Source organism: Pleuronectes platessa, chromosome 1 (assembly GCF_947347685.1).
Source record: "Pleuronectes platessa chromosome 1, fPlePla1.1, whole genome shotgun sequence".
Lineage (NCBI taxonomy): Eukaryota > Metazoa > Chordata > Actinopteri > Pleuronectiformes > Pleuronectidae > Pleuronectes > Pleuronectes platessa.
The window spans coordinates 2,353,531-2,373,714 of NC_070626.1; the positions used below are offsets into that span (position 1 = coordinate 2,353,531).

Below are 20,184 nucleotides of genomic sequence, written 5' to 3' on the forward strand. Positions count from 1 at the left end.
AACTTTAATCTTGATGATGTTTTCCTACACTTGACATCTATTGCACTTCTGTCCGTCCTGGGAGAGGGATCCCTCACATGTGGCTCTCTCTGAGGTGTCTACGTATTTTTACCCTGTTAAAATGGTTTTTAGTAGTTTTTCCTTACTCTTGTTGAGGGTTAAGGACAGGGGATGTCACACCATGTTAAAGCCCTATGAGACAAATTGTGATTTGTGAATATGGGCTATACAAATAAAATTTGATTGATTGATTGATTGATTGATTTAATAACCTCTTCCCCGGAGTCCTTATGCTTTAACATTATAGATCCAGAATCACAGCTATGGTCACATTGTTGATCATAGATCCTGATCATGGACTATGATTACAACTAGATTGCTTAGATATACCTATTTATAATATATAATTATACATTTACATTATACATTTCGAATATGAACCTTCACATTGAAAATGCAAAAATATGCAGCCAATGATGATCAGAAAAATGAGGCTGATGAATCTTGTCCTTTTGTGTTTCTCAGCTGGCAAACAGGCAACAAGTTACACTGGCTATGACCTATGTGTGTGCATCAAGATCATTTATTGGCCCTGTTCATATGCAGCTAAGCTCAACCGGATTTATTAAAAAAGAGGCAGAGAGCAATTTAGTGTAATAAAAATGAATGGAAAGGAAGAGGGAGCCTATCATTACAGTTACAGTCCATACAGGCCATGATTCAATTACTATTAACAAAACAAGGACTAATTTCACATTGGTTGTATATTGTAGTGATACTTGTGTACACACAGACAGACACACACACATACACACAGTACAAGCACACAAGGCGATCCTGGTAGCTGCAAAATAATTATAGAAGGATCAATGTAATGTTCTGCCTTCCTGCTGTCAACCATTACTGGCCTAATGAGAAAGACACTGTGGAAATTAACATAATTAACTAGGCCCCAGGCTTGATATACACACACATCTGTCGAAATCAAAGTCGAAAAAACCACCACTTCCAGCACATACACTGAACACCACACAGCCTCAGCACATTACAGTGTGTGCTTAGCCAACATTATTCAGAATTATCTTCTCTACTGTACTCATGGGATCAAGCTAAACATTAACACACACACACCATTATCCACAGCTAGCAGCTTGAGTATGTGGGTGTTTTCTGTCTGCTCTTATCCCAAAGGCACAAAAGGATACTTGTACAAGTTTTTATGTCTGAAGTGTCAATACACAACTATTTGCTTTATGAAAAGCCAGCACACTTTACTTTGCAATTGTATTTCATTAGGACACTTATTGCCATATGAAATTAACCTAACCTTAAGCATCTCAGCTAAATGTGTAACCTCGACCCTAATCTATGATCATGCTCCTAAAAGACAAGTCTCACAAGGGTAAAACCTTTATTATAGGTCTTGGCCTCTTTCTCAGACATGAATATGATCTCAGAGGGAGATGTGAGCTGCTCCCCAATCCTGTGTGGGGAGTTAAGCTGAGCTTCAGTCTCATTACTGTGTTGGTCCTACAGTACACCAGTATGCATTGCCAAGCACACCACAAGAGTGTGCGTGGGTTTATCACTCTCAATTGTTCCAACCCTTTTTCTAGAATGTTCCCTCTATTGTTCTTACCCTCGCCATAATTACTGTAATCATTCCATCTTCTATTTTACCACAGAAGTTACCTGTATTTATTTAAATGGAATCTTAAAAACATTTCTCATTACTGCTCCTGGACCAGCAAATTTTTTATACTAACATTGAATCACACAACACTGACTCATTGTTTTGATTTTGCATCTTTCAACTCTCCTCTCAGCTGTTTTCAGTGGAAGACGCCTTTGACTGTTGAGACTGTCTGTGAAAATGAAGCACAATGTGGCAATGCTTGATTTGTATAAAGAAGAATGTGCCCTACAAATAAAGGACAGAGAGGCGGACAAGCTGACAGGCAGACAGACAGACACACACACACACACACACACACACACACACACACACACACACACACACACACACACACACACACACACACACACACACACACACACACACACACACACACACACACACACACACACACACACACACACACACACACACACACACACACACACACATTGATAAAGCGTGGAGAAAAAAAAGACCCTTGACAAATTTTCTTTGTATTTACAGTTGACATTTATAGAGCTAATACAAAACCACCGTGGTACAGATCATTTATAAAACTAAACCATAACAACATAAATAGTTCAGAATCCTATAGAAAATCTTGGTCTCTCTCCAGCGTCACAGAGTGGCTGTTGAATGGTGGTGGTGGAGGATTTATGAATGTTTTGTTGATTTTACAACTGCATTCATCCACTGGAGCTCTTTCAAACAGGAGATTTACCCCAGCATCATTACCACCTCAGTCCAGCACCCAGTGAATCCAAAAATCCTCCTACTGTTGAATATGTGGCTCATCATCTGAGAGCCTGGGCTTTAGTGAGTTTCACTATCCCATAATGCTCTAAATGCTGCCCAGGAGGCTTTCACACCCAGACTGATCCTGAGGGATTAAATGGAGACAAATATTTGGGATTGAAGGTTTTTTTTCTCCAGGAAAATTTAAATATTGTAAAATACTAAATATCAGCATTTAAACAGTGCATAAAGCATCATCCCTGCACATCCCAAATTCAGAAGAAGAACAACTGAACTCTGGATGTATAACTAGTCTTGCCATCTGGAATACTGGTGTGTAAAGTGTAGATCAGGATGTGGATCACAACAGGGAGGACAGTCTCTGAAAGGCGAGCGTCTGTGACTGACTGCCTCGGTGTTGAAGTTACACAATTGGTTGGCTAGTCGGAGTTTCCCTGCTCTTTTTAAATGAATAGGTGCATACAAATGTATATTACATTATCAGGACTGTACAGGCACTTTTGCCAACTTAGCACCTTTGTCACAAGATTGTCCAACTTTTCAAACTCCTCAGGTGACGTTTTTTTAAAGAACTGAGCAAAAAATGTAGTGACTGGACTAAGCCATTAGTACTGACCCACAAGCTTGAGGATGCCTTAACTTCTCTATGCATCTCTTTCTACTGACCACATGGCAGCTGACATAGACCTGAATGAGCGTCTAACCTCCTCTCTGATGGTTTATTTTGTAAGTAATATAGATGAAGCTGTGGTCTTTAATTTATCCCTCTGCGATTTTGTTCAGATGAGATTGTGGTTATTAAATCCGGATTTCATCAGAGCAGAGCAGCAGCTTGGAACTGTGTAGAAGTGACTGCTGTCTAACATGCCGTCTAAACATGTTTTTGAAGGGAATCTGATAGGTAACTGATAAATAACCTGGTTATACAGGAAGCTCCTGCTCAACACATCCTGAGGTTGAAATTCCATCCAAGTCCCAGCTAAAATGAGGCTTAAAGTTCCTAGTGCTCGCCTGGGAACTTAAAATACATCAGAAAAAGAAGAATCCTCACATTTACAAATAGTGGTTAAAAATGGGAACCGATTTAGTAAGGTCAATTTAAAATGACATATAATTTGACATATCAGGTGACATATATATATAGAGCTGCTTTGTTAAAAGCGTTTATATTGGTGATGGAGATGTGGGGCCTGTTTGGCTACAGGAGCCCAGTGCAGGTTAGACAGCAGTAATGTTTGTGGAATATGGAGTAAGAAGGACTGTTAACACTATGAAGTTGGACGTTTGTCAAGTCACTTAAAGAAAAATCCTCTTATTGAATGTAACTGTTCAGAAGTCCTCATAATCTGTGTTGCAATTCTGGTGGATTTTACATTACATTACATTACATGTCATTTAGCTGACGCTTTTATCCAAAGCGACTTACATTTTTAGAACACTCAGCATTTATGAGGGGCCATTTAGGGGTTCAGTATCTTGCCAAGGACACTCAGGCATGCAGATGGGATAGAGTGGGATTCGAACCGGCAACCTTCTTGTTGCAGAGCACCCGCTCTATCCCCTAGGCCACGCACGCCCTCCCTCTCAGCATTTTCTCCTGGTGTTTGTCTAATAATGTATATGGGACATTTTTAGCAGTAAAACTATTTACAGCCATGTGAGTGTAGTGCTACTATATCTCAATCCATGTGTAAAATTAGATTTATCTACAGTTTTGTTTCCTTCCACATTTCCACATCACGGATTTCAGATACTTTATTCTGAATATGTCTGCAGAATCCTGTACACATTCATAAAACATGTGTCTAATCAGATATGTAAACATGTAAAGGAATCTATTGACATCTGGGAATTTGTACAGGAATCTTGAAATGTATATTCAGAAAACAAGAGCGTAATCACATTTGTAAATGTGGAAAGAAATCTGATTACACATACATTGATTGAGATAGTTATACAGTTAGATACAGATTAGAATACTCCAATCTCATAGCTGTAAATAGCTTTAATAAAATAATCAACCCATAGATTTGCAAGCATGTGTTAGTTTTAGTTATTTGTAAGGGTAAGGGATGTTTTACTGCTACTGTGTGGAAACGTATTCATGTTTAAAGCTTCATTGTTTTTTTGTTTGGTCTTTTAATAACTCACAGATTTGTGATCATTATCCTGTCCAGTAACCAGTTGACGAAATCACTTAATACTGATCATTTGATCTGACATTGAGTGAAATGTTTAAAAATATTGGATTGGTCCTTAAAACACTCACAGACTGAGCTCCTTCTAGTTGTAAAACCATTCTTTTTTTGTATAAAAAGTTTTCCTCCGGAGTAACAACACCTCAACAGTATATGATGGTTCACAGTCTGTGTGTGTGTGTGTGTGTGTGTGTGTGTGTGTGTGTGTGTGTGTGTGTGTGTGTGTGTGTGTGTGTGTGTGTGTGTGTGTGTGTGTGTGTGTGTGTGTGTGTGTGTGTGTGTGTGTGTGTGTGTGTTTGTCTGTGTCATGGGATCTGGAGCTGTTCCTCCTCCTCCTCATCCATATCGCTGGTGGGACTGTCTGGGTTTTCAGGAGTGAACCGAGCCGATCGCATCTTCCCAAAGAGTCCAGGACTTTGCTGCTGCCTCCGCAGTCTAGGGATCAGAAGGGGGGGGGGGGCAAAACACAGAAACATATTAAGTGTTGTAATTAACTTATCTAACAGCATATATTTAATCATAGGTGTACCATCAGTGCAAACGAAGCTCTGCCTCTTAGTTTCTTAAGTGAGCAAGTAATGTATAACATTCACAGTTTGATGAAGAAGTGGAGATAAAACCTCACTGCCGCAAAAACAATTTCAGTTGCTTCATCAGTAGAATTCTGAACTGCTCTTTTTTCAAGGGACAACTTATGTTTAAACATTTGGTTTGTGTGAAGCTGCCTCTACAGTGATGACTGACACTATATCAATAAAGGATAAAACCAGCAAACTGTTGAGTAGGTAGGACTGGAGTCTGGAGACTTGGAGTTCAAATCGAAACTCCATGATGCAGGATGACGATCACATTAACTGTCAAATTAATAAGTCAGTTCAGTGACACTATGGGTCAATATGAAGAAGGCTCCCAAACTTTCTGGTTTGTGACAGCAGCAGTGATTTTTCCTGAATACTTAATAAGACCTGAAGAGGTAAATTAAATCACAAAATGTTTCAACAGAGACAAGCATTGATAATAATAAACATAGTTTGAACCTGAGTAATAAAACTAGTTTTTCCACTTCAACTTACATCTTGCAGTATTAGATAGCTCTTTTAAGACATTACTTTTTGTCACAGTATCAGATAAATGATTTCATCAACTAAAAGGCTAAACTAAAGTTAAATCCCCCTGCTAACTGATGATGCAGATTAACAGATGCCACATCGTGGATCATGATGGTGGATCGCAAATCAGAGATCTTGATCGTATTGGTGGATCATGATCATGTTGGCAGCTGATTGTGGATAGTGGTAGAGGACCAGGATCAATGTGATTGATTAACATGTTATCACTTAATACCATGTTCTAAGTCACTACTGAGCCATTATCATAACACCTCTGCAAACCATATCCACATCATCAACCTGGGTCTTTGGCTTTCCTCCAATGCAACATTTCCCCAAACACTGCTCCTTCTGATCTTTTCACCTTTTCTATCCTTAGAAATCAGCAGTCAAGGTCAGAGCCAACAACTGATATTAACCATCATAACATTTAGCCCACAAAACAAGCTCACTTCCTAAAAGCTTTTCAACAGCGCAGGAAGAGAGTGAGTCCAGTGGGAGAATGTATAGACAGAGATGCTGCCATCCAACAGTGTTGTTGTTACTTTTTCAATGAGCAATGAGGAGAATTAATGGCTTTATCGAAAACCCCTGCAACAGTGCAGCCACGATGCACCAGATCATGTTTCCTACACCACAGATGGAAACATAAGCAGTTGCTGATACGCCTTACGTGTTGAGTTATGTTCGGAGTGTATCCAAGCCTTTTTAAACATACCACACAGACAGATTATTATGTAAATAGACAGATGAAATCCTCCTGTTTAATCTCCCCATTCCATATTGTGACTAATGATTAAGTATTAAAATATGTTTTTAAAAATAACAGCTTCTTTGATACGCTCTGGATTCTCCTTCAGTATTACAGTATTCCTTGTCAGTAGTCCTCAAACAGTTCCACAATATACTGTCACATTTTATTTTTTATTTTTGAGATTGTGTACAGAGCTTTTTATATACTGCTATAGGGAAGTTAGACAACCTAGGGTTCATCTTACCTGTCTTATCTGTAATGAAGATTTCAAAGTCAATGTTTTTCATAAAATAAAGCTAAATTTGCTTTATTACAGTTGTATTGTTGTACAGTTGTATGTGTATTTTGCATTGCATGTCGACTTAATCAGAGGTCTGTTGAGCAATCAAACAATCTTCAGACCCAGGTGCCCAACTTTTCAAAATCAAAGCTCTGTAAATCAGCTCTATATTAAGCATTGCTACAACAAAATGTGCTTTTACTTTGAAAAGACATTGAAATGTAGTTAGAGATCCTCGGAATGCTGCTGCCATGCTTGAGATCGAGACCTGCAACATTCAACCTGAGAATGTCTGTTTAAGATTTTCTCATTTTGACCCGAGGTTTGACACATTTGCTGACCACTGCTGTAGTGTATCGGAGGACACAGAAGTAGATGTTCAAATCAGTTCACAGGCTGAAGGAACACTGCCTGCTTGTTCCCTTTTTATTCAGATTGAACCTATCTTGTGTCCAAATCACAGCAAACACAGCACTGCAATTTACAATACACATGCCAAGTGTGAAACCACATGGGTGAATGGTTTGCAAGATATGCATCCCACATACAGACAGACATAGATTCATGTTTCTTGAATTAGTAGGTGCTGGTCACTTGAATATATATGTGATGTTGGTGAAGTTTGACATGTGCGTATGCAGTGTTGACCTGTATTATACCGTCTTGACAGTGTTGGTCTGCAACGGAACAGGTTGCTGCAAAGTCCAAAATGTAGAAAGGCTTTGAACAAATGTTGCACCATCTACTTGAAAAGCTTAAGCTACAACCTCTAGAACTACACACACAGATTTGTGTCAGTCTCTGAAGCTGTTACTATGCCGACACGCCTGTAACTCCTCCACATAGCCAGGCAACAACAGGGCTCCCTGTTACTATGGTGACCTGCAAGTGGGTGCTCAGCAATTGGCTGTCTTGAGCAGCAATGTGGAGGGTATGGAGAGAAAGCAAAGGGGGGCAGAGAGCAACGAGCTGAGGACTGTGTAAAGCTGATAGAGTGTTAGAGCTAAAGTGAGTGACAAGTGATACACACACATACAGAGCAGAAGAAGCTAATCTCTAAATAGTAGGACAAGTAAGTACTGAGGCTCACAGCAAGCCTGCCTGCTACAAGCAGGCTGTCAGCTTCACATCACATCACATTACTAACACGACACAGACACACACACACACAGAAACACACAGACACACACACAAATGCACGTCTCTCTATAGTTGTGAGGACATTGACATAATACATTCCCTAGCCCATTACCCAAACCCTAACCCTAAAACCAAGTCAGCCAACATGTCCTCATGTCAATTTTTTCTCAATAATGGTATTGAACATAAATGGGCCCTCATAACTTTCTGGGATTCAAGGATTATGGACTGCATATCTGAAACACTCTAGTGTCTTTGGTTTGAAATTATCTGACTTAATAATAGCTTAACATTATATAACTTTCAGCTTTAAAATAATTTCATACAAAATAAAAATTAAAATCTTAAAATGCGACTATTTCTTATATTCAGGGGGGGAACTTAAATCATAATGAAAGCCCTGGTACAAGTATACCAAAGTAAAAATGTGAAATATGGCCAAAATGGCCACTAAATGCAAAATAGCAGGCTTCCTGTTGCGTTTTTCCAATTTGTTTTTAGTTTGTCTGGTCAGGATAGACCTGTGTATCAATTTTTGTGAAGATCGGTCAATGTGAACACGTTCCGGGGTCTCGGGGGGCACCATTGAGACATTTTGCGACGCCCATTGAAAATTCCTCCAGAATACGTACACAGAGCTGCCAACTTTTCAAAAAACCTTGGAGTGAGATTTTGTCGGGGGTGACCAACATTTTGCCGCGCACACAGCCACACACGTTGGTGGCTCAAATATCAGGGAATTGTTGGAATTTGGCGTTGTATCCATGTTGTTCGCTGCATTCTGGTGGCCTTTGGGGCCCGAAGTCGTTGATAGGAGCGGCCGACTGGAGATGGACAACATTGGTTACATTCTGTGACGCAAAGACATAGCTGAAGGTCCACCCCCAGGAAATGTTGGTTTAAGTAGATGTTGTTTCCTGCATTCTAGTGGATTTTTGGGTGGTATGCTAAAGATGTGCAATACCTGAACTTCTTCTGATTCATGTTCCTCTGATCATGACTTGTAGGGCCTTCTAGCCTTGAGCTGAACATTCAACCAGAAAACTATTGTTGTGCCTCAATGACCACAATATAGCCTAATTAATAGACCTTTGTTTAAGATTTGACCAAGGTAGGTTGATTGACATTTTGATTACAATGGTTTTCAACTAATTCTGAACTGAAACCTAACCTATATTTTAAATAATTGTATTCTTAAGAGCAGTTAATGATTTATGTTCGCCTCCCACCACACTTTCCATCAGACAAAAAAGTGCAACAAATAAAGTGCTTAAACAGTAGCCTTTTTAAGCAACACAATGCACCCTCTTCCCCAAAATAAAATTTGTCTGGAGCCGCAAAACATATTTGATAACAAAGCTAATAAAGTTTTATATAAAGTTATACTATACTAAACTATGGTTTGTTGCATTTATGAAATTATCGAACAACAATAAAGAAAACTGTTGACATTTGATTGATATTTTTACCTGTTACAACAAAGGAAAAACCAAACGCTTATGAAGAGAAGAAAATACACAGGCAAGTGTCGGCCTACTTTGAAATAAATTAAACACAGACCTTTGTAGGGTTATTTGAGTCCTCCCCGTATTTGTGGAAAATGTATGAAATAAGAAGTACCCTATTTTTAAATAAATAAAAACATATAGCTGCAGCCTAATAGCTTAAAAATATATATTTTAGTTGGCGAAATATTTAAACGAAAAGTGAGAGCAGGTCAGGCTGGAGGCGGACACAGAAACTGCAGCTCGGTAGAAACCAACTGCAGCTTCTGCTCTGATCAAGACGCTGAGCTCTGATCAGCTGAGACCAGAGAAACTCTGTGTTTTCACTGTTTCCACTGAGCAGCCGGTGAGTCAGTGACCAGCTCCTTCACGTGAAGGAGCTCTGGTCTTGTGTCTCTGAGCGAGTGCGCAGGGCGGGGGGCGGAGCCTCGGGACCGGTGCGCTATCTGGGGCACACACAAACACACACACACACACACACACACACACACACACACACACACACACACTCCTGGTACTTCATGACGGCCTGATACGATGATGTTTTAAAAAATGATCGTGACTTAGTCAACCACCAACATTTTCGTCTCGTCTCGTCAACAAGTTAAAATAGATTTAGTCATGCGCTTCACTTAAAAGATCCAAGATGGCGTGAGAAATTGGATGTGTGGCGTGAGTGCGTGTGAAAACATGCAAAAGCGTGTGTCACACGGCGGAAGCATGAGAGTTGGCAGCTCTGCGTACATTTTCACCACTTTCTAACTTTCAGCCCATTTTGGTAAGAATTTGAGCATGTTAAAGCCCTCAAAAAGCCAATTCATTTGCCTGAATAATAATAATAATAATAATAATAATAATAATCTTTACAATTTCAATAGGGCCTCCCACTGTCAGTGCTTGGGCCCTAATTAAAGTGTAGTCGAGAGTTTGTGTGTGTGTGTGTGAGAGTCTTACCTTGACTGTAAGTGTTCCAATTGTACCTGCAGGTTCTCAGTCTGCTCCACCTGCTCATCAAGAGACCTCTGCAGCTTCCTGGTCTGGTTATGAGACTCATCCAACTGTACACAAACACACACAGACAAGCATGCATACACACAGACACACACAGACATGCACACACGCATGCGCGCACACGCGCACACGCGCGCACACACACACACACACACACACACACACACACACACACACACACACACACACTTGTATTTCTTTCAGAGTGTTGATGCATGTTGATCTTGTAGAAATCAAACTTCTTATTTGATCACAAGCTAAGAGAGTCTAGGGTGTGTTGTGTAACACTACTCGATGTCGCCAGTCTGTTGCACACGGGAAACTTTACACAGTAAGCAACAGTTATATTCAGCTCTACAAAGCAATCAAACAATTCTAGGGTGTTTTCTATTGTGTATGTAACTACCATGGGAGTAGAATTATGTTATATAACAGTTGGTAAGTGGAGTTTTTGCATTAGGGGAGCAGTCAAACACAAGGACAGAACAACAGCCTGAAGGTCTGACCATTAAACATTTCGATCAGACACAAACACATGTTTCCTACCTCATCCTCAGCTTGTCCTAACTCTTTCTTAAGCTCCTCCACCCTCAGACGTAGCTTTTTCACTTCTGTCTCATGACTCTCGACTCTCCGGTTGGCATGAACGAGCTCCGCCGTCTTCTCTTGGAACTGCTTCTTCAGCTTAGCATGAATGTGGCGAAGGTCGGCCAGCTCCTGAGGACAAAGCAGACAGACAGAGAGGACAGACGCAGGCTTATATGAGCTCCATATTCACATCCTATTATTATGATTAATATCAGTTGATTAATCAGAATCAGAATCAGAATTATTTTTATTGCCATGTATATTTGCACATACAGGAAATTGCCTTGGTGTGGTAGGTGCACTGTACAAACAACAATATACAAACAACAATTCAAAAACAACAATATAAAAACAACAATATTGAACAACAATATATACAGTAAGAGAGTTTCGTGCGGTTCTAAGGTGCATAGATTGGTGATAATGCTAATAATATAGAGATATAAATTATGTGCGAGGGGGGGGGGGGGGGGGCAGCAGAGTCAGTGTGATACAGAGTCAGTGTGATGCAGGGGGCTTGTTTGTGAGCCCCACTGCCATGGGGAAAAAACTGTTCAGGTGACGCAAGGTTTTAGTCCTGATGGCCCGGAACCTTTTTCCGGACGGTAGTCTCTGGAACAGGTGGTGACCGGGATGGGAAGGATCAGCAATGATCTTGCCTGCTCTCTTACTGGTCCTGGAGTGGAACAGGTCTAGGAGAGCCGGCAGGTCACAGCCAATGACCTTCTCAGCTGACCGAATGATCCGCTGCAGTCTGCCCTTGGCCTTGGCAGTGGAGGCAGCAAACCAGACAGTTATAGATGAGGTGAGGATGGACTCAATGATGGCTGTATAAAACTCAACCATCACTTTCCGCCGCATGTTGAATTTCCTCAGTTGCCGCAGGAAGAACATCCTCTGCTGGGCCTTCTTGATGATGGAGGTGATGTTCTCCGTCCACCTCAGGTCCTGTGCGATGATCGTCCCCAGGAATCTGAAAGACTCCACTGTTTTAACTGGGGAGTTGCACATGGTGAGGGGGGCGGATTGGGCTGGACTCCTCCTGAAGTCTGCTACCATCTCTACAGTTTTTAAAGCGTTCAGCTCCAGGTGGTTCTGGCTGCACCAGGAAGCCAGGCTGTTAACTTCCTCTCTGTAGGCGGCCTCGTCCCCATTGGAAATTAATCCAATTAGGGTGGTGTCGTCAGCAAACTTCAGGAGTTTGACAGAGGGGTGGCTGGAAGTGCAGTTGTTGGTGTAGAGGGAGAAGAGTAGAGGAGAGAGCACACAACCTTGAGGGGCTCCAGTGCTGATGGTCTGGGTCTCAGAGACAAGCTTGCCCAGCCTCACGCGCTGCTTCCTGTCAGTCAGGAAGTTAGTGATCCACCTGCAGGTGGGCTCAGGCACGCTCAGCTGTGTCAGCTTGTCCTGGAGAAGAGCTGGGGAGATGGTGTTGAATGCGGAGCTAAAGTCCACAAACAGGATCCTGGCGTAGGTGCCAGGGGAGTCGAGGTGCTGGAGGATGAAGTGGAGTCCCATGTTGACTGCGTCAATCACTTCATCCATCAGTTAAGTAGTTAGTATTAAAATGTTATTTACATCATGTACCACACATGGAACTTTTCCATGGATACAAATACATGTCAAATGATAGAAACTGTAATATGTTAAATAGAGGCCGACTGATACTGACACTGATAAGGCTGACACAAAACTTTTAATAAAAGCACAAAGACCATGTTTTACAGGGCAAATCCGAATGTTTAGGGTGTTGAAAAATAATGAAGTGACAGATTTGTTCTGTTATGTCTCCTCACCCCCCCCTCAAAAAAACCTAATTCAAAAGACGGCTGTAGTCACACTAACAATGATGAGTGAGATAAATACATACAATATATTTAACAATTTGTAGTGCCTCATTAGCATTTGTTGTTGCCTGTTGGTATCAGTGTATCAGTTGACAGACACCCTTTGGCAAATCTTTGACAAAGTGAAGTCTGGGGATTGACTTGGGCTAATTTTCCTGTCTGATATATTCAGATGAGGTGATTGCATGCCAATTGTTGTGATACATCTTTCATAATAACAATAAAAATAAAGATATTAATTATAAAGTACCTTTCAAAACACAGTTACAAGGTAATTTACAATGGAAGGTCAATCATTGTCTCAGGTTATGTAAGAGGAATTTTTTGTAGAGGCCCCTGGGCTGATTGACACATTGTTCTTATATATACACACACACACATACACATATTTGTGTATGTATGTGTCTTTTCTAATGGTTCAGTTTGGATGAAAAGCTATGAGAAATGCTTCAAGTATCCAGAGGAAATGGTGAGGCTGTCAATAAGGAAGGAAGCACTCAAAGTAAAATAACACTAAAAAGTGACTAATGGTCTCTGGATGGACATGTCTTAATGGAAACATTTGGTTGTCTTCCAAACTATTTGAACAAGGTTTTATTCAAATCTGTCATTTCAGGTAATTGTGTTGCTGGTCATGTTTGAAACAACAAAAATATATTTTCCACAGGTTTGCCTTGGAATAACTATAGAAAGGTTGCACTTGAAGCTAATGGCATTATCAATAATGCACCATTGTCACTCATTGCACTTTCATGTGCAGTACTTTGATGGCATAGATTCAGCCTCCCTCTCATCTACCTCACACTTAATGTCTCCCCAGGCAGAGCAGCTTCCAAGAAGCTCTTCTGAATTTATACACCAATAGCGGCATATCTACAGGAACAATAAAAGCCAAACCCGTGTATTATGTATTATTTTTGCTTTACGAATTAACAAAAACGCATCCCCCCCATCACATATTTCCATGATAATAGCAGCAAATGAAAAATAATGCATTATCTAATACATAACAAAGATGAGAAAATACAAATATAAATAGATACGAATACGAAATTGACAAAATGCAGCCTTCATATGAGTATGAGACAGGGAATCCAGGAAGAAATTCAGATCTCCAGCCTGTCTGACATTAAATGTTGGTTATGACGGTTCAGTAGTAAAGGCAGAAAGATGTGCTATGCAGGGAGAGTTTGGTGTTATTCTGTGTTTGTTTTACTCTCAGGAAATTCTGTGAAAAAAGAAAGCGTTCGTCTGTTTCTCAGTTTTTTCGGAATTACCTACCCTGTCTATCTCTCAAATTCAAGCTCATTGGTTCTACTGATAGAAAAAAACTGCACTTTTTGACAAATGCCTATCACGAGGAAGTAGTGGATTTGTTGGACGTATTTTTAGCTATGAATTACAACACATTAGGAAAGTTGCACATATCTGGGATATCAACCACCTTTCCTTTTAAGATACTTTTGGCAATTCTGAAATTCTTCTTCAAAACACCAGATTTTACCACCATATGGCAGCATCTCGAAGTGGGCATCATGACTGGCTGCACCATCTCCCCACTAGCGTTCACTATGGCAACGGAGGTGATTATTAGAGCTTCAAAATGGGTAGTAGGTGGCGAGCAACAAAGGTCACGGTCCGATTACCAACTATCAAGGCCTACACTCTGACGACAGTGGTCGTCCTCCAACCTGAAGGTCGGCAGTTCGATCCCCAGTCTGACCCATCTGCATGCCGAAGTGTCCTTTGGCAAGATGCTGAACCCCGAATGGCCCCCCATAGAATAACAAAGTGCTGCGAGTAGATCCACTGTATGAATGTGTGTGTGAATGTGTGAATGTAAAACTGTACTGTATAGCGCTTTGAGTGGTCATCAAGACTAGAAAAGCGCTATATAAATACGAAACCATTTACCAAAACCATTTACATGGACAACATGACAACCCTGACCACAACTGCACCGTGCACCAGATGGTTGCTTAGGAAACGTGAATACAACACCACATGGGCCAGAATGAGGATCAATACATAAAAATCAAGAAGCATCTCAATAAGCAAAGGTAAGAAATCAGACCATAGGTTATATATTAATGGATAACCCATTCCAACAGTGTCTGATAAACCAATAAAAAGCCTTGGTTGATGTAATTATGCAAGCCTCAAAAACACTAAGCAGGTCCAGCAACTGAAGCAGGATGTCAACAGAGGTCTGAAGAACATTGAGCAAGCTAAAGCCCTGGTGCTTCCAGTTTGGCCTTTTACCCTGACTGATGTCAGTAGTTGACATTCCTATGACTAGAGTTGAGAACATGGAGAGAAAGATCAACTCTTATGTCAGAGAGTGGTTAGGAGTCCCAAGATGTTTGAGCAGCATCAGCCTGTATGGACATGGCATTCTCAAGCTGCTTATCCAAAGTCTCGTCATGGAGTTTAAATGCACCAAAACAAGGCTGAAGATGATCCTCTCAGAGTCCAGAGAAAAATCTATATGGGCTGTTGGACATCATTGACAACAGGGCTGAAATGGACACCAAAAGATGCAACTCAAGCAAATTAAGCACTTGAGCACGCTGACATTGTGGGCCACGTTCAACAGGAAAGAGGAGGTTTTGGCCTAGGTCAGAGTAGACCCCTGTGGAACAAAGCAACTCCTTCAGAGCAGCGAAAATTGGTAGTCCTGGAAATCCGGCGTCTGGACGAGGCAGCAAGATGTGCGAAGTCTGTCACTCAAGCCAGACAGGGGCAGTGGATGACATGGGAAAGCATAGAGAAAAGAAAGATCAGCTGGAAGGACATGGGGGAAATGGAAGCAAGCAGGATTAGCTTCCTGCTTAGAGTAACATATGACGTCCTTCCCTCACCTTAAAACCTACAGCAGTGGCTGAACGAAGATCCATCATGGCCCCTAATCTCAACTACAGCTACCCTAAGGCACATGTCCCAAACACCCGCTGTTGGTCACTAACATCTGATTACATCAACTGGCGGTAGGCATTAATTAGTGCAGCAGAAAGTACATAGCGTAATCTCCATCTTGTCCTATGTTACAAATGGGAAAGTATTTAGTTCAAAAGGCATAGAGGTTATGATGTCTGATCTACTGAGCGACCACATGGCTTCAATAGTGCTGCCAAACAAGCCAGTAGCCACTCAGATTTACCTGCCTCAGCGTACTCTCAAGTTCTGTATCGTTGATTAAAAGCCCAAAACTCTTGATGGTGCTAAGGTGCACAACTCACGTGTCCCTAACATCCGCTGGTGGATTCTCTTTGATTTAACATCTTCATGAAACATAAAAATGGTATTGAATACCCTATATCGCAAGGTTACGACATGGACATCCCAAAACATACACTTTCTGCTAAATGTGTGCGCTAAAACAATGTAGCAGAGTACATACGTGACTTCCTGCCTCTGTCTGCTGCACCCGGCTGCTCCACACCTAGCCTTAATAAAGAATTAGTTGCTCTGGATGTGTTGTGCATGTGTGAAAGTTAGACTGCAGGTAAACTCTGTAGCCAATTCTCCAGGTCTTACCCGCAGGTCATATATGAAGATGGCTTATGCCTACCTGCTAGTCAGATGTGTCTGTCTATCTGCCTGCCACCTTTTTTTTTTTTTGTTCAAAGTCCTGACTCCAGTGTATGGTGTGTAATCTGTCAGTCAGAAGGTGTGATAAATAGAGCAGCTTTCTACTGTATGCCAGAAACCTCTGTATTCTCAGCAGTTTCATCACTTGAAACACTGTAATGAAGAGGGTAGATTGAGAAGGAAGAGACAGGAGGGGAGCGGAGGATATGGGGGAGAAGCTGGAGGTCCCGGACTCTATTAAATGTGAATGATCTGTGAGCAATGTGTCAGAGTAAACCTATGGACCTATGTGATAGTGATTGTGAGAGTGTGTCTGATTTGGTGAAGATTGTAATAAAATCTTGATCTAGTGAATTCAAATGTGATATGAGATCTTGATTTCGTACACAAGATTAAGCTCAAAGTGTTTTACAATTAAATCAAAGACATGAAATAAGATGAATAAAAAAATAATAATTAGCAATTAACAAAGTTCTAGTTCATCTGGCAATGATCTGGTCCTGCCCCTTCTCTTCCGGCACTGCACTTTCAATGGTCAAAGTATGAGCTCTATTTTAATTATGTAAACATTGAAAGTTATTTTTCTGTAATTGTTTTCATCTTCAGCAGACCGGTAACACAATGCAGTAAATGCAAAGACATGATGAGAGGGGGAAAATGAGACTGCTGGAATATCAATATTTTTCGAAGATATATTTAATCATGAACTCAGAGCACTCTTCTCTCAACATAATGTACAGAGTAATCACTGCCCCTCTCTCTTTGAATCATTCTAGTGTGTGTGCACTGCTAATTGTAGCATTAAATAAACCTGAGTGCTTCATAAATAACCCCATGGGGCAGGTGATAATGGGGCCATTTACATTGCCAAAAACGTACACACATTATAGTTGCGAGTGTATGAATGTGCCACCCACCCTGGCTTTGGGTAATAGGGCCATTTAAAGAAATAAGAGATCATCTCACGCACGCACGCACGCACGCACACACGCACACACACACACAGCATGAAATATGACTACAATCAACATATTCTGCATTTTGGATAAACAACCCCACCTGGTGACTATAGGTATCATAACAATACATTGTTCTAAGATATATATGAATTATGTATATTATAATTTTATAAATTCTATTCCTTTATTTCCAATTTCACTGTTATTATGTATTTCTTTGCCTGCTTTAAACCATAAATTCAATCAAAATTGCTCCTGTCTTGTAAAAGCAAACACTAGATTTCACTCACGCTTCACTTGCTCCACCTCATTTAAATGATCTGTGTTTAAAATATGATAATACCCACTGCCACAAAAACAATATCCAATGTGAAACTTCTTGGGGAAAGTATTCAACGTTATTCAGTCTTGGCTTTTGGAACAGAGAATAAAAGAAAAATAAATTGCAAAAACAAATGGTCCTACTGTAATTGTTGGTGAGATGTGCAGACAGACAGATACACAGAAAGAGCTATAGTGAGGAAATTGGATGCTAGTTTCACACTGATTTACACTGACTGTGTATCGCAGTGTGACAGCGAGCATTAATCTGTTCAGATGCAGCGATGGCCAAATCAGTGGCTGTGGATGAAGATGATTCTACTATCAATCAACCAAATGTGCATTCAGTGTCTTTATCGCTTGTCTTGTTTCTCATTCTCTGTCAGGATCAATACCATGGTTTCAACATTACTCTCATAATACAATCAATCTCTCTCTGTATTTTCTCAAACACACACACACCAAGAGATTTCATCAGCATCTATGTACCGGTGCGGTAATAAAATGATTGTACAAACTGAAGTCCATTTCTGTTTTGTTGCTGCATGGAATCTAAAGAATTACTCAGTTGTGTTTACAGTCCTGGTTACTTTGGTGTAGACAATTTTGTTGAAATAGAAATGACGTACAAAAATACCAGATAAGACTAAAGTTGTGATACAATGACATTTTCTACTAATAGTTGGTAAAACTGGATTGAAGGAAACATGACCAGAGGGCAGCTGCTTGAAAGGTTTCTTAGCAGGGTGAAAGCACACGGATGTGTAAGAGAAGTCCTGCCCACCTTGTTTCTTTCGAACAGCTCGCTCTGGATGGCCTTCAGGTCTGTGTCGAGAGCGGATGCGGCCTGTCGGCGTTTCTTGGCCAGTTGCTCCTCTAGGTCTTCAGCTTGAGCACGCAGCTTCTTGTTGTCCCTCTCCAAGGCCAGTTTCTCGGTTTCCAAACACTCTCTGCGTCCCCACTCTGCAGCGTTCTCCACCTGCAGCCTCTCCATCTAAAGACAGTGAGAGGAAGAGGCTGACTTGATGAAATGTTTTCTGGTGGTAGACTAAATGTTACAGGGGGGTTGTGTTACCTCAAGCATCATCTCCAGTGGAGCTGCTCAGTGATAACTACATCAGCAGTGTAGCTATACAGCGCAACTCCTGGTGTGAATGTTTGAAATTATACTAAGTCTAAGGTCATTGTGTGTTTGCCCGACATCCAACATCACACCCTGATAGTATCAAGATTACATTTACCACTGGTGATAATATGAGTCCCCACTGTCCGAACTGAGATACGTTTTTAGATCGGACTGAGAACTGATCATTCTGTCCATGTTCATGTAACATCCTCTTCTAAATTGCGCAGGCATGAATAAACAACAACAAGCAGAGGAAAGAAGAAGAAGAATAGCATAAGATGGTAGCCAATCCGTAATGTAGCGTTTTGTTTTTCTGCTTTTCAATCGGTCTGATCTTTACTCCATCCACAGACGTCCTGGCTGAAGAGAGGAGTGGATCCTGTGTTTACTGGCAAGAGCTAGAATAGTTGTGTATGATTATTTTCTTCACCCATGCAGTTGTTGTGTGTGGGCTGGCAACACAATATCATTTAAATTAGTGTTCAACATGGTAAAAATGTGTCACTGACCATCTCCAGAGGTGGATGGCTGATCACATCACAATCTGTCCTCAATGTGATTTGCACCTGACTCTTCTACCTGATTGTAATCTGATCACCCAAAACCCATTTTAATGCAGGCGTTTTCCTCCAACTACTCTCAACTATTCACCTGACCTGACTGACCATGAAAACTAATAGTATTTGCTGTGGACAATAGTGAAATATTAATGGATCTATATTAGTTATCATATGAAAGACTAAGATCATATTTAACTGTATATATTTACAGTAGTTGTGCCCCGACAATGTCCTTGTACTGTCCTGCTCCATTAATTTGTTGAAATAACTGCATCTTATCTGTAAAGCTCTTTGGGATACTAACAAAACAATTCCTGTCTTGATTTCCTCTGGGTGTTCCACAACAAATACATTTTAATATCAAAGCAGAGGAGGCCAGACCATTATGAAACACCCAGAGGAAATAACGCTATAGCAACGCTAACTCACAAACATTTGACTTCTTTCTCTGTAAATCTAAATTTGTAGTTGCTTTCCCCTAAGAAAGTGTATGTATTATGTACTTGTGATAAGGATCAGAAAGAACAACATAGATTGATAGAACTCAGGTGACATGCAGGTAATATACACTGTTCAGGTGCAACCACTAAAAACTAGACGTCTGTTTTACTTGTATACCAGCTGTGGTGTGATTTTACAATAGAGCTTCACTGCTCAGGAAGATGATGGATCATAAAATAAATATTAGATGACTACCTAAGCAATTAAGAATGAGTGTAGAAATCTCTATGCAATGTAAAGCAGGAGATGCAATATAGTTT

At 40.7% G+C, this 20,184-nt stretch overlaps 1 protein-coding gene across 2 annotated transcripts in view; it reads right to left on the minus strand.

The window, feature by feature from the left end:
• Positions 1-4,798: 4,798 nt before the first annotated feature.
• The window catches only part of ccdc102a (coiled-coil domain containing 102A), a 62,687-nt gene continuing 47,301 nt past the window's right edge, over positions 4,799-20,184 (minus strand). For both annotated transcript variants that reach the window (XM_053422231.1, XM_053422239.1), the window contains exons 7-10: positions 18,522-18,731; positions 10,978-11,148; positions 10,375-10,478; positions 4,799-5,067 (exon numbers count right to left, since the gene is read on the minus strand). In XM_053422231.1, the coding sequence (XP_053278206.1) occupies positions 4,938-5,067; positions 10,375-10,478; positions 10,978-11,148; positions 18,522-18,731 (615 nt within the window). In that variant the 3' untranslated portion in view covers positions 4,799-4,937. The remainder of the gene's footprint in view (positions 5,068-10,374; positions 10,479-10,977; positions 11,149-18,521; positions 18,732-20,184) is intronic.